General features: G+C 39.4%; 1 protein-coding gene across 3 annotated transcripts in view; it reads right to left on the reverse strand.

The window, feature by feature from the left end:
- Taf1 (TATA-box binding protein associated factor 1) overlaps nucleotides 1-15,804 on the reverse strand; it is a 73,484-nt gene that overhangs the window by 21,193 nt on the left and 36,487 nt on the right. For all 3 annotated transcript variants that reach the window (XM_075958924.1, XM_075958922.1, XM_075958923.1), the window contains exons 23-29: nucleotides 15,434-15,647; nucleotides 14,747-14,912; nucleotides 11,792-12,003; nucleotides 8,412-8,520; nucleotides 7,416-7,514; nucleotides 6,225-6,402; nucleotides 2,783-2,850 (exon numbers count right to left, since the gene is read on the reverse strand). In XM_075958924.1, coding sequence (XP_075815039.1) covers nucleotides 2,783-2,850; nucleotides 6,225-6,402; nucleotides 7,416-7,514; nucleotides 8,412-8,520; nucleotides 11,792-12,003; nucleotides 14,747-14,912; nucleotides 15,434-15,647 — 1,046 coding nt within the window. The remainder of the gene's footprint in view (nucleotides 1-2,782; nucleotides 2,851-6,224; nucleotides 6,403-7,415; nucleotides 7,515-8,411; nucleotides 8,521-11,791; nucleotides 12,004-14,746; nucleotides 14,913-15,433; nucleotides 15,648-15,804) is intronic.

The raw sequence follows: 15,804 nt of genomic DNA on the forward strand, positions 1-15,804 counted from the left end.
AAAGGGACTTGTCAGAAAATCCCTTAAGTGTTCTTTTTGTTTGTTCGTTCGTTTGAAACAGGGTTTCTCTATATAATATAGCTCTGGCTGTATTGGAACTCACTCTGTTGACCAGGCTGGCCTTGAACTCAAGAGATCCACCTGCCTCTGCCTCCAGAGTACTGGGAATAGAGGCGTGTACTGCCACACCAGGCTCCCTTAAGCATTCTAATCTCATTCTTTTTTTCCTATACTTCCTTATTTATTTATTTATTTATTTATTTATTTATTTATTTATTTATTTATTTTTATTCATTTTACATATCAACCACAATTCCCCCTCCTAACCCTCTTCCTGTACCCCACAGCTCCTCCCTAATCCCCCCCTTATCCACTCCTCTGAAAGGGTAAAGCCTCCCATGGGGATTCAATAAAGTCTGGCATAGCATCATATTCTTATATAGCACCAAGAATAGAAAGCTCAAGACATCACTAGTTTAGTTACAACAACAAAAACATCTTTGGCAAATTAGGCTTTAATAACGTTATCTTTTCTATAAAATGAATGTTGAGACTATAGAACATCAATACAATCAGTTAATTACTCTTTTTATTTGTTTTTCTTTTTTAAAAATATTTATTTATTATGTATACAATATTTAATCTGTGTGTGTTTGCAGACCAGAAGAGGACAGCAGACCTCGTTACAGATGGTTGTGAGCCACCATGTGGTTGCCGGGAATTGAACTCATGACCTTTGGAAGAGCAGGCAATGCTCTTAACCACTGAGCCATCTCTCCAGCCCCCTTTATTTGTTTTTCTAATAAGGCATGTATCCTTCGTATCCCAGGTGGGCTTCACATCCCATATACAACCCAGCTTGATTAGCGACTTGTACAAAGGAAACTGTTTTTTTCTCCGAAACAGGGTTTCTCTGTATAATAGCCCTAGCTGTCCTGGAACTAACTCTGTAGCCAAGGCAGGCCTCGAACTCAGAGATATCCACCTGCCTCTGCCTCCCAAGTGGTGGGATTAAAGGCACATGCCACCACCACCTGGCTGTACAAAGAAAACTTAATCCAACAAATTCATTTCAGTCTATGCACTATGAAAATCTCTGTGTTCTCACCGCCTGTATCCTCAATCCTTAGTCTTGTTAGTCCCCTTTTTTTGAGACAGGGTCTAAGTCACAGGCTAACCTTGAACTTGATATGTTGCCACAAATTATCTCGAATTTCTGATTTCTTACCTCTACCTCCCTTGTGTACCAATATTGGATCTCTACATTGGTTATAGGACTTTAGCCTTCTAATAGATACAAAGAGGAATGTAATTGGTAGGTGTTTTTGTTTTAATTTTGAAACAGAGTCTCAACATATATCCTAGGCTGACCTGTAACTTCTGGTCATCTTGCCTCTGAAACCCAAGTGCTGCCATTACAGGTATGTATTACTAGGCTCAATTAATTGTGGCTTAAACATGTAATTTATGTCAATTAAGTTGAGAAAATTCTCCATGTTTATTAGTCATGTTCTCTTGTGAAATATCTATGTTGAGTATCAACTTCATTATTATCTGTGCTTTTATAAACTTATAAGTTACCATAATCTTCTTTGGTAAAAATAGCGGTATATGGGGCTGGAGAGATGGTTCAGTGGTTAAGAACACTGACTGGTCTTCCAGAGGACCCAGGTTCAATTCCTAGCAACCACATTGAAGCTCACAAATGTCTGTAACTCTGGTTCTAGGGGACCCGATATCCTCACACAGATATACAAGTAGGCAATACACCAATGAACATTTAAAAAAGGAAAGAGTAGGGGTTTATAGAAGGACTGAGGCTGTAACTCAGTGTTTGAGTGCTTACTTAAAAAGGCAAAACCCTGAGTTCAGTTTCTAGCACAAAAAGGAAAGGGGGAAAAAGCCCAAAATATTGAAAATTATTTTTTAAAAATTAAACTGTTCCAGGGATGGAGAGATGGCTCAGTAGTTAAGAGCACTGACAATTCTTCCAAAGGACCTGGGTTCAATTCCTAGCATCCACATGGCAGCTAACAGCTATCTGTAACTCCAAGACCTGACAAACATGCAGGCAAAACACCAATGCACATAAAATAAAAATAAATTAATTATTGAAAAAATTTAACTGTCTCTAGGCCTAGTGGCTCAGACAGACCTATAATCCTAGAACTCAGGAGGCTGAGGGTGAAGGAGCACCATGAATTTAAGGCCAACCTATTAGACACAGTAAGTTCCAAGCCAGCCTGAGCTAGATGAGGCACTATCTCAAAAAGATTTTTTTTTTCAATATGCCTCCTTGGTACAGCAATGAGTTGTAATGTGAGCTATAGGAGATTTATCTCCTGGAAAGCCATTTTCTGCCATCCTTTCTAAAGTTACACAGGTTTGGGATCTTAATCCCAGCATGATTCCAGAGCAAGCAATTTTCCTCTTTGGACTTGGCTTTCCCATCTACAGGAGATAGCGTCTATATAATTTCTAAATCCCTATCTGTCAGATGTATCAAAGATCTGTCATTCCCTCAGATATGGTTCTTTCTGTTAAATATATAGTTCTTAAACTGTACTACTCTCCACCTTCATACACCACAGCATTTGGTTTTTTTATAATCTACTTTGATTTTTGAGTCAAATTCTCATGTAGCTCAAGTTGCACTAGAACTCAGTATGTAGCTGTGGATGACTTTCTTTAAGCTCCTAATTTTCCTGTCTCTACTCTCAAGTGCTAGGATTACAGGTGTATGTCACTATGCCTACCACTTTCTCTTATAGTTAGTTCTTACCTCTTTGAGTTTTTCATCACAGAGATCCAGCATGGATTGAGAAATCTGAGTCAGTGAGTGTTTTGGCCCTATAGAGAACAAGAAATAGCCATTATAAGTGGGAAGCCCAAAGTTGCCACATTTCCAACACTTTAACACATTTACTAGAGAACCTAAAAGGTCCCAGGTGCCAGCCTAGTAACTGAGTTAGGTAGATATACCAGTTATTTCCTTTTTATTTTTTAAAGACAGAGTCCCTTGTATCCCAGGCTGGTCTAGAACTCATTTCAGATCCTCCTGTCTTCACCTCCTTGGGATTACAGGTGTGTGCTACCACACCAGGTACAGACACCACCAGTTCTTACTTCATTTTTCAGTGCCTAATATATAATGGATAAACTATGAATAAGTTTTAACTGTTTTTTAAAATTTATTTTTATTTTATGTGCATTGGTATTTTACCTGAATTGCCATGTGGGTGTTGGGAATTCAACCCAGGTCCTCTGAAAGAACAGCCAGTGCTCTTAGCCACTGAGCCATCTCTCCAGGCCCAAATTTTAATTGCATTTTTTGTGTCCTCACATGCTTGTATTATAACTGGTTTTTGTTTTTGTTTTTTTTTTGAGATAGGGTCTCACTATGTAGCTCTGGCTGGCTCAGAAAGGAACTCTATATGTAGATAAGGGTAGCCTCAAACTCAGATCCACCTGCCTCTGTCTCTCTAGTGCTGGGAGTAAAGGCATGAGCCAGCTTTGTTAGGTCTTTTAAAACCTTGAAAATTACTCTATGGATGGAGAATGTGTTTGAAAATGGTAATGTTCACTGGAACATTTAAAATTTTTCTATTTAGGAAACAGATTCTTCAGCACACAGATTGTTAATTCAGTTTCGCAGAAATCATTACCAAGAACTTCAGAAAATTCATTTTTTTTCAGTGACAAGGTTTCTCTATAACTTTGGCACCTTTCCTGGAACTCACTCTGTAAACCAGGCTGGCCTCCAACTCACAGAGATCCGCCTGCTTCTGCCTCCTGAGTTCTGGGATTAAAGGTGTGCGCCACCACCCAGCTGAAAATTCTTGAACTATCTGATCTCTCTTGTATATTCACTGCTTAAAGCTGTTCCATTTAAGCTCACTTTTGGAATAATTAAAACATTTTTAAGCTGGGAGTCATGGACACACACCTGTAATCACAGAATTTGACATGCTTCAACCAGAGAGCAAGTAGATCCTGGGGTAGCCTAGACTATATAAAGAGATCATCTCAAACCAGAAAAGAACCCCCTGCCAAAATCCCAAAATATTTACATATAACTAATATTTCTTTTTTGTTTGTTTTTCAGGACAGGATTTCTCTGTGTAGCTCTGGCTGTCCTGGAACTCACAATCAACCAGGCTGGCCTCAAACTCAGAGATCCTCCTATCTCTGCCTTCCAAGTGCTAAGATTAAAGGCATGTACCATCACCACCCACCTTAACTAGTATTTTTTTTCTTTTTCCTGCACGCCAGAGAATATCAAATCTCATTATAGATGGTTGTGGGCCACTATGTGGTTGCTAGGAATTGAACTTAGGATCTATAAAAGAGCAGTCAGTGCTCTTAACATAAATGTTCGCAGACGTACTGTTTATTAGTTTAAAAGTGGGTAAGTTGAAAGTTTTTATTAACTTATTAAAAAACAAAATTTGCTATTATCCATATATTAGGTTACAATAAGAAAGTAAGCCAGGTATGGCAGTATATATCTGTAATCCCAGAAATTGGGAGATTGAAGCACTTGGATACCAAGTTTGAGGCTAGTCTGAGCTATATAGCAAGTTCAAGATTAGCCTGGGTATTTAGAGAGCCTGTCTCAAAAAGGGAGGAATGGTGGTATCAAGGAATAAACTATAGCTAAAGTATTGAGGGCATGGGAGGAAAAGAAGGAAGGTCTTCTTATTTGGATTACTTAATCCAAATGAAGAATTTAATGCCAATGTTACTACCACACTATCATCAGCACTGACATGTGAGGAAGTCAGAAGAATGAGTCACAGAGGTGACTGGAGAGATGGTTCAGCAGTTAAGAACACTGGTTGCTCTTCTAGAGAACCCGGGTTCAATTCTCTAGCATCCACATGGCAGCTCACAACTGTCTTTAACTCCTGTTGCAGTGGATCTTACAGCCTCACACAGAATCACGTGCAGGCAAAACACCAATGGACATAAATTAATTTTAAAGTGTGAAGCATAGAAAGGAAGGATTATAGGGCTGCGAGAAACTTTCTTTTCTTGCCACTACTGGAGACTGAACCAAGGACTGCATGCATGCTTTACTGCTGAGCTGTATCCCCCAGTAGGGCTTTGTTTTAATTCTCTTTGTATTTCCTTCTGTTTTTCCATTTTGTGTGCGTATGTGTGTGTGTGTGCACGCACACGCGTGCGTGCATGTGTGTGTGTCTGTCTGCCTGTGTGTGTCCGTGTATAAATAAGCCATGGCAGGTGAGTTGTCCTGATAATTTCCTTTTTCTTTTTTTTAAATATTTATTATTTATTATGTATATAATAGTCTATCCGTGTGTATGCCGAAGGCCAGAAGAGGGCACCAGACCTTATTACAGATGGTTGTGAGTCACCATGTGGTTGCTGGGAATTGAATTCAGGACCTTTGGAAGAGCAGGCAATGCTCTTAACCTCTGAGCCATCTCTCCAGCCCCTGTCCTGACAATGTTCAAGAGTCAGTTCTTGGTGAGCGGCAAGGGTGCACACCTTTAATCCCAGCACTCGGGAGGCCGACTCGGGCAGATCTCTGTGAGTTCAAGGCCAGCCTGGTCTACAGGGCAAGTTCCAGGACAGCCAGGGCTACACAGAGAAATCTTATCTCAAAAAACTGAAAAAATATTCTTGCTCCTTCAATATGCAGAAAGTTGAATTTACATACCCATCACAAAAAGAAAATTAGACTGAAATGAAAAAAAATGAATTAATGCAAACTGATTTCTTCCTCCTATTTTTTGCTTTTTTTAAAATGACAAAATGGGTATCTAGACCCTGTAACAAAAATGCAGACTGAGTTAAAACACACAAAACAAATACTTTTCTGCCTCACTATTCACTCCAACTGCTTCAACACAGACTTCAAATTCACCAGAGAATATATTAAAAATTAATAGTGGGAAGCTGGGTGTGGTAGAACATGGCTTTAATACTGGCATTTGGGAGGCAGAGGCCAAAGAATTTCTGTGATTGAGGCCAGTCTGGTCTACATAGTGAGACCATGTCTAAAAAAAAAAAAAAAGGATTATATAATGCAACTAAAAAGAAGTAATACTTACTATATGACTGAAATGTACACTGCCTGATGTTCATACCCAAAAATGCACATTAGTCTTTTCATTCATGCTAATCTAATGAATTTAGAATCAGCAAGAGATAAGAATCTGAAAGGTGACCTTTGCAGTCAAAGAACAAGGGACTATTACCATTATAGGTTGCACTATTTTTCACAATTAGTTCCAAATGCTCTCTGAATTCTTCCCGAGATGGATAGAGGCGTTTGCGCACATTTTCACGGAGTGTCTGTAGATCCATTGGCCGAGTGATGATTTTATAGTAGTCCTTTACAACCTTTGCATTAACTGGCGTATGGAAAGGGTATGTCTGTGGAAACAAGAGCCAGCACCATTTGTGAGCAAAGAACACTGACAGAGCCAATTACAACTTACTGGTTTACTAACTCTCAAATGATTTTTTCAGATGTAGTAAATCTGTTTTTGCATTAAGTTATTTACTTCCTTCCTTTTTTTTTTTTTTGAGACAGAGTTTCTTTGTGTAGCCTTGGCTATCCTAACTCTGTTGAACAGGCAGGCCTCAAAGTCACACATAGTTCTCCACAAGAGCAGTATGTATTTTTAACCACTGAGCTGTCTTTCTAGCTCCATATATGCTAGACACTTATGGAATGCAAAATTCTTATAAGACATATAAGTGGTGGCGCACACCTTTAATCCCAACATTCAAGAGGCAGAGGCAGATGGATCTCTGTGAGTTCAAGGCCAGCCTGGTCTACGAGAGCTAGTTCCGGACTGTCTCCTACAGAGAGACCCTGTCTGGAAAAAACAAAACAAAACAAAACAAAACAAAACAAAACAAAACAAAAGACATACAAGTTTGAAGCTGGAGAGATGGTTCAGTGGTTATAATAGTATATTATGCTCTTCCAGAGGACCTGAGTTTGGTTCTCAATTCCTATGTCTGGGGACTCACAACCTCTGTAACTTTGGTTCCAGGTTATTCAATGCCTCAGACCTCTAAGGGAACTTGCATATGCATACACAGACATACATGTATACACATAATTTTAAAAAATTATTCTTGCTACTTTAATACTCAGAAAGTTGAATTCACATACCCATCACAAAAAGAAGCATTGCACTGAAACCAGAAAAAAACTAGCTTTATATCCTCTTATAACTCATGTGTCCTTTTGCCTACATTCTGTCCTTCATTACCTAATACTGCATTAAACGATTTAAAAATAGACAAACACCCAAAGAATTAGGGGTTTCAGATATACAGGTATATGCACTAGGGCCATCGACCTGAAGTAACAGAAAAAAAAACATAAGGTCTTGGTTTTCCTATTCTATACAGATCTAATGTAATGAACTCACATTTGGAAGATCTCTCATATCATTGATGATAGACTCCAAGATAGATGACAGTGTTACCATAGGGTCTGTCCGGCGCCGATGGATGGATTTATGAGGTCTCTAAAACAAAACAAAAACAAGAAACCAGAATGCTTTAGATAAACAAAAAAAAACCCAAATATTTTTCAAATATACTGATACATTTTAGAAAACTTCAATAAAGCGAGACTTGGAGGTCTTCAGCCTTAATCCCAACAATTAGGAAGCTAAGGTAGGAGGAGTGCTAAAAATTCAAAGCCAGCCTAGAGTATATAGTAAATTCTAGACCAACCTGGACTAGAGAGAAATTCAATCTTAAAAAAGCAAACTTTGGAGCAGGGACAAGTTGAAGAGATGGCTCAGTGGTTAAGGACCTTTGCTGCTTTTGCAGAGGACCTAGGTTCAGATTCTAGCACCCACATAGTGACTTACAACTAAAACCATATTGCATTCTCTTCTGGGCTCTGCTGGCACCAGGCATATACATAGCGCACTTATATACATGTAGGAAAAAAAACCTGCACATCAAAGAGGGGCAGGGCAATGAGGTGGCTCAGTGGGTAATGGCACTTGCCATACAAGATAGTGACCATAACTTGATCTCCAGGTTCCATGTAAGAGAGAACTAACTTCACAAGTTTTCTAACTTCCATGTTTGCATCATAGTGCATACACAGATGAATACATACATAATAAACAAACAAAAATAAATAAATTTTAAATCTGGATAGTTGGAAGGCAGAGGCAGGCAGATCTTTGAGTTCAAGACCAGCCTGATCTACAGAATGAGTTCCAAAAAAACCCCGGGTTACACAGAGAAACCTTGTCTCAAAAACCCAAAATAATAAATTTTATTAAGTCATTTAATGAACAATGCACATAATTCTCAAGGAACAGACATAAGGAATATCTGACACAGAGTCATGTCCCAGAAAGCTGGGGGAATCCATCTGATATGAAGACAATGCAGATACTCACATTCAAATAGTCACAGTGAACAGTGGTTCCAACCCGACGTTTTTTCTTGGGAGGAAGTTGTTGTTTAGGAAACTTCAGGACCAGAGATTTTCTGCGAACCTCATCAGCACTGCAATCAGTAACATTGTGTTATTTATAGTTCTCCGAAATAGGATAAAGAGATGGTTTAATAAAAGGAGCACGGACACCTCAGAGAAATGGTCAATTCTAAGTCTGAGACAAGGAAAGCTTTCAACATCTTGTACCAGAAAGCAAATGATTTCTCAAAGATTTACAGGATCATTTCAAAACCACAGACCTGAAGGGCCTGAGAGATGGCTCTTTCAAAGAACCTGAGTTTAATTCCTAGCACCTATTTGGCAGCTCTCATAACGATCTGTTAATTCTAATTACAGGGGATCCAACTCTCTTTTCTGGTCTCTGTGAACACCAGGCATTTGTCTCCATGTATGCACACACAGACATTCAGGCAAAATATTCATAAAATATTTTAAAAACCACCATAAGATCTGGCTTAAATGAGTTAAATTGGGAGAAAATGCATTAAAATTTATATGGGAAGAATTTCAGAATTCACAGTAATATATTAAAATAGATATGATGAAGTTTTCCTTATCAAAAATACCAGTTAAAATAGAGAAATTCTAGAATTAGAAAAACCACCACGTTATAAGAACCAATTAAATAATTTGGCAATGATCATTAATAGCTCTAAAAGGAGTGAAACTGTTGTGCTTGTTGATGTGGTAAATACATAATATCAACTAGATAGTCTATTAAACGTCTAGTCAAAAATATTTAATGTGAGCGGGTCAGTGGTGGCGCATGCCTTTAATCCCAGCACTCGGGAGGCAGAGGCAGGCGGATCTCTGGGAGTTCGAAGCCATCCTGGTCTACAAGAGATAGTTCTGGCACAGGCGCCTGTTGAAGGAGCTGCGGTTGCATTCCTGCCGCCCTGCTCCCTCCGCCTGGCTATCTTATACCCCGAAATAACAACATACAAACTGTATTCATTTAAACACTGCCTGGCCCATTTCTATTAATGTGTGTAGCACCGAGGTGCGCTTACCGGGAAGATTCTAGCCTACGTCCAACCTGGGTCGGAGCTTTATCGTATCTGCCCGGGAGAGGGGAGCATGGCATCTGAGCTCACTTCCTCTTCCTCCCAGCATTCTGTTCTGTTTACTCCACCCACCTATGTTCTAACCTATCAGGGCCAAGCAGTTTCTTTATTAATTAACCAATGACCTTCCTCCATCAGGCACCAAAGCTACAGAGAAAGCCTGTCTCAAAAAAAAAAAAATTAATGTGAGTCTAATCAGTAGAAAACAAAGTGGGTTATTCCTCCCTTGGAGTCCCTCATAATCTTCAGCATTTTCATTTTTTAAAATAAATCTTTGTTCTACTTAAAATAAAATCTAAAAAGTGGGGTATTTTGGGCTGGAGAGATGGCTCAGTGGTTAAGAGCATTGCCTACTCTTCCAAAGGTCCTGAGTTCAATTCCCGGCAACCACATGGTGGCTCACAACCATCTGTAATGAGGTCTGGTGTAGACATACAGACAGAATATTGTATACATAATAAATAAATATTAAAAAAGTGGGGTATTTTGTGAAACAATTATTCTTTTTTTTAATTTATTTATTTGTTTATTTATTTATTATGTGTACAACATTCTGCTTCCCACACACCAGAAGAGGGCGCCAGATCTCATAGATGGTTGTGAGCCATCATGTGGTTGCTGGGAATTGAACTCAGGACCTCTGGAAGAGCAGTCAGTGCTCTTGACCTCTGAGCCATCTCTCCAGCCCGAAACAATTATTCTTTATACTGCTAAAAAAGTTAATGTCATAAAAAGTACAAAAATAAGTAAGACAGTTTTAGATTTCGACAGACTCAAAATACACTTATGTCTAAACTGGGATGGTATCCATAATTAGAAAATGAGCCAAAGGACAATGAGATGACTTGGGTAATTTGAATAAAAATTCCTGAGCATTGCAAATTACTAAATTAGTGCTATTTCTTAGTTATGATAATAGTACCATGTCTTACAACCCAATTCTTAGAAGATGTGTGTTTGCAGTGAACTGTCATGATACCTGAAATTTACTTCTCAATGGTTCAGATTACAAACATTTGAGGTATACAAAGAAAGATTAGGCAAATATGGCAAAAGGTGAACAGGTGCGTTTAGAATACTTTAATTGTGAACTTTCAACTATTCAATAGGTTTATAACTTGTTTAGCTGTTTTTGTTTTTTTTGTTTTTTTGAGAGAGGGTTTTTCTGTGTAGCCCTGGCTATCCTGGAACTCGCTTTGTAGAGCCAGTCTGGCGTGGAACTTAGAGATTCACCTATTTCTCTGCCTCAAAGTGCTGGGATTAAAGTTGTGCATCACCACCACCACCATCAGTTTATAATTTTTAAAATGGGAATTTTTTTTTCCGAGACAGGGTTACTCTGTGTAACAGTCCTGGCTGTCCTGGAACTCTGCAGTCACTCTATAGACTAGTCTGGCCTCAAACTCACTGAGCTCCACCTGCCTCTGCCTCCCAAATGCTGGGATTAAAGGCGTGCACCACCACCGTCCGGCTTAAAATGGAAAAAATTTTAACATCTCCATTTTTATCTATTAAATTCTCTAACGGCAAGATTGGGCATAAGCACAGTCTACTCTTTATAGTCTCTCATTTTATATTAACTACCCACATGCCAGGTGTGGCACTCCAAACCTGTAATCTTAGCTACATGGGAGGCTGAGAAAGAAAAATTGTAAGTAAGCTTGAGGCCAACCTGGGTAATTTAACAAAACTTTCAAAAATTTGTGCAAAGTTTTGAGGACATATGGCTCAGAGACAGAACACTTGCCCACTGTGCCTATCAGTACCCCCCCCCCACACACATACACACACACACACACACAAACCAACAAAACAAGCAAAACAAAACAGAAGAAAAACACTACTGTGGTAAGGGTATTTACGTAAATACTAAGACTTAGCCAGGCTTGGCAGTGCATGCCTTTAATCCCAGCACTTAGGAGGCAGAGACAGGTGAATCTCAGAAATTGAGGCCAGCTTCGTCTATAGAGTTAGTTCCAGAACAGCTAGGGCTATGTAGAAACTCTGTATAAAAATTAACTCCCTTGACCCTCCACAAATACTTAAGACTCAAAGCACAGCATGTAAAAAGGAAGGTGTAAGCCCTAATGATCACTGCAGTTTTGATTACTGGCAAAAATTACCAATTATAATCCAAAATTTCTGCAACACTTAGTTCCACTTCAGAGAACAATCACATCACATTTACCTCTGCCAACCATCATCATCAACCTTCAACCGATCTCTGCTATAGCACTCCCTCCCTGCTATCCCTTACCTCTCAATTAGCTGTTTCCCCAAAACGATCTTGGTCCCTTCAACCTTGATAAGTTCTTCATTATCATTATGAATGACTGTCTTTTCTAGCTCTTCCTCTTGTTCCTCTGTCATGGCAACAGGATTAGAAGGTGGAGCATTTGTTTGATAATAAAGGGGGCAGAATTTGTTTGTCCTCATGTGCCCGATGGCACCACATGCTCCACATTTCAGCTGCAACAGAAAAAATAAAAGCAAAAAAACCCACAACATGTTAGAGGTAAACAGGTTGAACCATGTCAAAAGTAGAAAGGAATGTATATGGAACTGGGAAGAAACAATGGTAGACAACATTTTATAGAAAACTGGTTTGGAAAGGTTAAGGTCACAGAGCTATTAAGTAGCAAAACCAAACCCAGATATGCTGTATCCAAGTTCACAGTTGCTTCCATTGAAGCAGTTACCTTATCTTATGGTGTACGTTACATAGTAGTACATGGAATCTTTAACCTAAGCGATGCAAAACAACCTGGACAGGGTTCTCTGTAGCTTGTCCTGGAACTTGTAGACCAGGTTGGTCTCAAACTCAGAGATCCACCTGCCTCTGCCTCCTGAGTGCTGGGATTAAAAGCGTGTGTCACCACTGCCTGGCTAGTCTTTTTCTAATTTCTTTTTAAGACTTTTTGGGTTATGTGTATCGGTGTGTATAGGTATCTGTGCAACTGCGAGCAATTACAATGAAGAGATTGTTTCGAGTCTCAGAAGCAACTCTGAACTTTTAAAGCGTGTTGAGGCTTGAAAAGCTATGGGGACTTTCAAAGTTGAAGTACATGTATTTTGCACTATGATGCAGCTCCTAGCCTTTGAGTGGCAGGGGCTAGAATGCGGTGGTTGTATGAGAACATTTCCTATAGGCTCATGTACTTGAATACTTGGTCTCCACTTGGTAGAACTCTTTGGGGAGGATTAGGAAGTGCAGCCGTGTTGGAGGAGGTGTGCACTAGTCGTGGGTCTTGAGTTGTCAAAAGACCTGTGCCAGTCCCACTGCCTTCTGCTTGCGGATCAAGATGTGAGCTCTCAGTTGTTCCTCCCACCACACCCTTGCTCGCTATCATGGACTCTAATCCTCTGCAACTGTAGGGTCAGTTAGGCACTTTCTCTTATAAACTGTCTTGATTACGGTGTCTTGGCATGGCAACAGAAAAGTAACTAAAACATGCTCCCTTGCATGTGGCCTCATGGGGCGCTGATGGATGTAAGGAGTGGAACATTGACTGAAGTAGGACTCCCGCTATGCAGCTAGGAGGAAGTCACCATCTGTGCTGGAGGATAAATTAGTCATGTGGCTGTTTTACACACCCACAGTCTTGTCCCTAACCCTTCATCCACGCTCCATTAAGTAAGCCCAGTAAATCCACTGACTGCCCCAGCTAGACTTGGATGGAATGGTAACTTTGGACTATAACTTGTGTGTATCTTTAAAGAACACTTCGTGCAGCCCAAATCATCATCTCTGTATCTTCGAGGGGAAGGTATTACAGAACACCAGGTTCTACCAGATTAATTAATAAGTGAATACATGACTAAAAGCAAAAGGTCTGGATATAAGATCACGTGATCTGTTGGTAGAATGTGCTGGATGCCAGTTTGAGCAGCTTTCCATTGAAGCTGTTCCACTAGAAAGCTGTTCTCTCAGGAGAAATTCCTGCCTTCAAACCCCTGTCTATAAGAGCACAGCTATCACAGCTTCTTTCCAGAGAGGCAGACTGCTGCTTGGAGATTATAGCACAGATGTTTGTCTCCTAGGAATACTTGTGCCCTTCTATTCTTCCAGCAATGGTCAGAAAAGAAAATCCAACCTTTTGAAAGTTTCTTTTTTCATATATATCTTGTCTAATATGTAGTAGATATCAAATAAATATTTATGCAGTGAATTACTAGACAATAAAAGATAAGGAGTAAATATATAAATGCTTTAATGAAAAAGAAAAGACCTTTTGGGTATGTGTATCAGTGTGTATACGGCTATATGTGCAACTGTGTGTACAAGCACCTACCAGAAGAGAGGTGTTAGATCCCTTGAAGCTGGAGCTACAAGTGCTTTTGAATCATCCAATATAAAGTGTTAAGATCTAAACCCCAGGCCTCTGATACAGTAAGCACTCTTAACCACTGAGCCACCTGTCCAACTCCTCCTTTAAAAAGCTACCATTTAAAAAAAGCATTATAAGGTTAGGGAAATAGCTCAGCAGTAAACTTATCAGGTCCTGGGTTTGATGCCCAATAACAAAGGTAAATGAATATAAATAAAATGTACCAAACCTACCCAAGTCCTAGAAAAAAGTGAGATATATAGAGAGAGATAAAGAGAGAGAGAGAGAGAGAGAGAGAGAGAGAGAGAGAGAGAGAGAGAGAGAGAGAGAGAGAGAAAATGTGAGTGAGTGAGTTTTCTTTCTGAGGGCCTCATGTAGCCCAGGGGAGCCTGAATTCACTAAGTAGATTTGTTCCAGATCCTTTGTTGTTACAAATAATATAACCTAGTGTTCTACAATACTGCTTCCATTTCCAATAACTAAAGATGACAAAAACTGAGGGAAAAGTTATGCTACCTTCCTTTGCTTTGTTAGTGGTGATCATATCATTAAACATTTTTTCTTTTTCTTTTCAAAGCAGGGTCTCTATGTGTTTCAAGCTCACAATCCTGAGGCAGCCTATCAAGTACTAGAATTACATTGTGTCCAACAACACTTGGGTATTGTATACTTACTTTTTTTTAAATTTTTTTTTAGATTTATTTATTTATTATGTATACAACAACATTCCTTCCATGTATGCCAGCAGGCCAGAAGAGGGCACCAGATCTCATTATAGATGGCTGTGAGCCACCATGTGGTTGCTGGGAATTGAACTCAGGACCTCTGGAGGAGCAGTCAGTGCTCTTAACCTCTGAGCCATCTCTCCAGCCCTGTATACTTACTTTTAGGTCAGGGCGCTCCTTCATTTTTTTGGGCTTTTTCTCAGGAGGGCCCTTTAGCTTCTCCTTTTCCTGGTTTCGTTTAAGTCTTCTCAATTGCTCTTGAATCCTCCGCCGTTCTTTTCTCATCTCTTCTCTATGTTGCTCATCAAAAAGGGCAAATTTTCGACTGAATAACAAGAAAAAAATACAATAGGACCGACCATAAGCAACCTAAATCAAGATGATTACCCTGAAAGCTACCATCTCAAAATATAAGTAATTCATCCAGGCGGAAATGAAATAAACTGCCTGCCATCTTCATGTTCCTTGATAGTCTTCCACATGTATAAAATAACATCTCTCAGTCTAAGTCCTAAATGATCATTAAGATTTTGCTTTTGATTTTTGAGACAATGTTTTACAGCCCAGACTGTCTAGAACCCACGTTCTTTCTGCTGAATCCTCCCAAGTACTGGTTTTACAGGAATGATTTTTGCAAAGGCAAATCACCATACTCCAAACATAGCAAACTAGTTATTTCCCCAGTGATTTAGCTCTGTTTAAATCCAAAGATCTAAAGGCAAGAAGGTTCTAAACAACAGCAGATTTCCAGGGATAACAATATATATTCCTATTACTACAACTCATACATATACGTTGTTTCCATTATTTTTCCTGCCACACTCAAAAGTGGCATATCAAACTCACATGAATTCCTCATCTTTTGTGGTACGTATGCGCACATAAGCATCAATAACAGCTGGCTTTCGGACTGTCTCACAACGAACATACTCCTTCCCCTCTTCATCTCGAAATGTTCTATAAATCTTGAGACAGCGGCCAGTGGCAGAAGAGTTAAGGCTAGTCACTGAAGCTGTGTCATCATCTCTGTGATTATTTCCTGTGGCTGCTGAGCCTGCTGCTGCAAGATAGAGAACAATTTCCAAACATTCCCTCTAAAATCCAAATTGCTACTTTTTTGGAGTTGGAGACATTCAACATACCACATTAAAAGCAGAGAGTTGTTAATAGCTACAAGAATACCCTGATTTGCCCGTTCCTGACTTCTTTTAACCACT

Source organism: Microtus pennsylvanicus, chromosome X, assembly GCF_037038515.1.
Source record: "Microtus pennsylvanicus isolate mMicPen1 chromosome X, mMicPen1.hap1, whole genome shotgun sequence".
NCBI lineage: Eukaryota > Metazoa > Chordata > Mammalia > Rodentia > Cricetidae > Microtus > Microtus pennsylvanicus.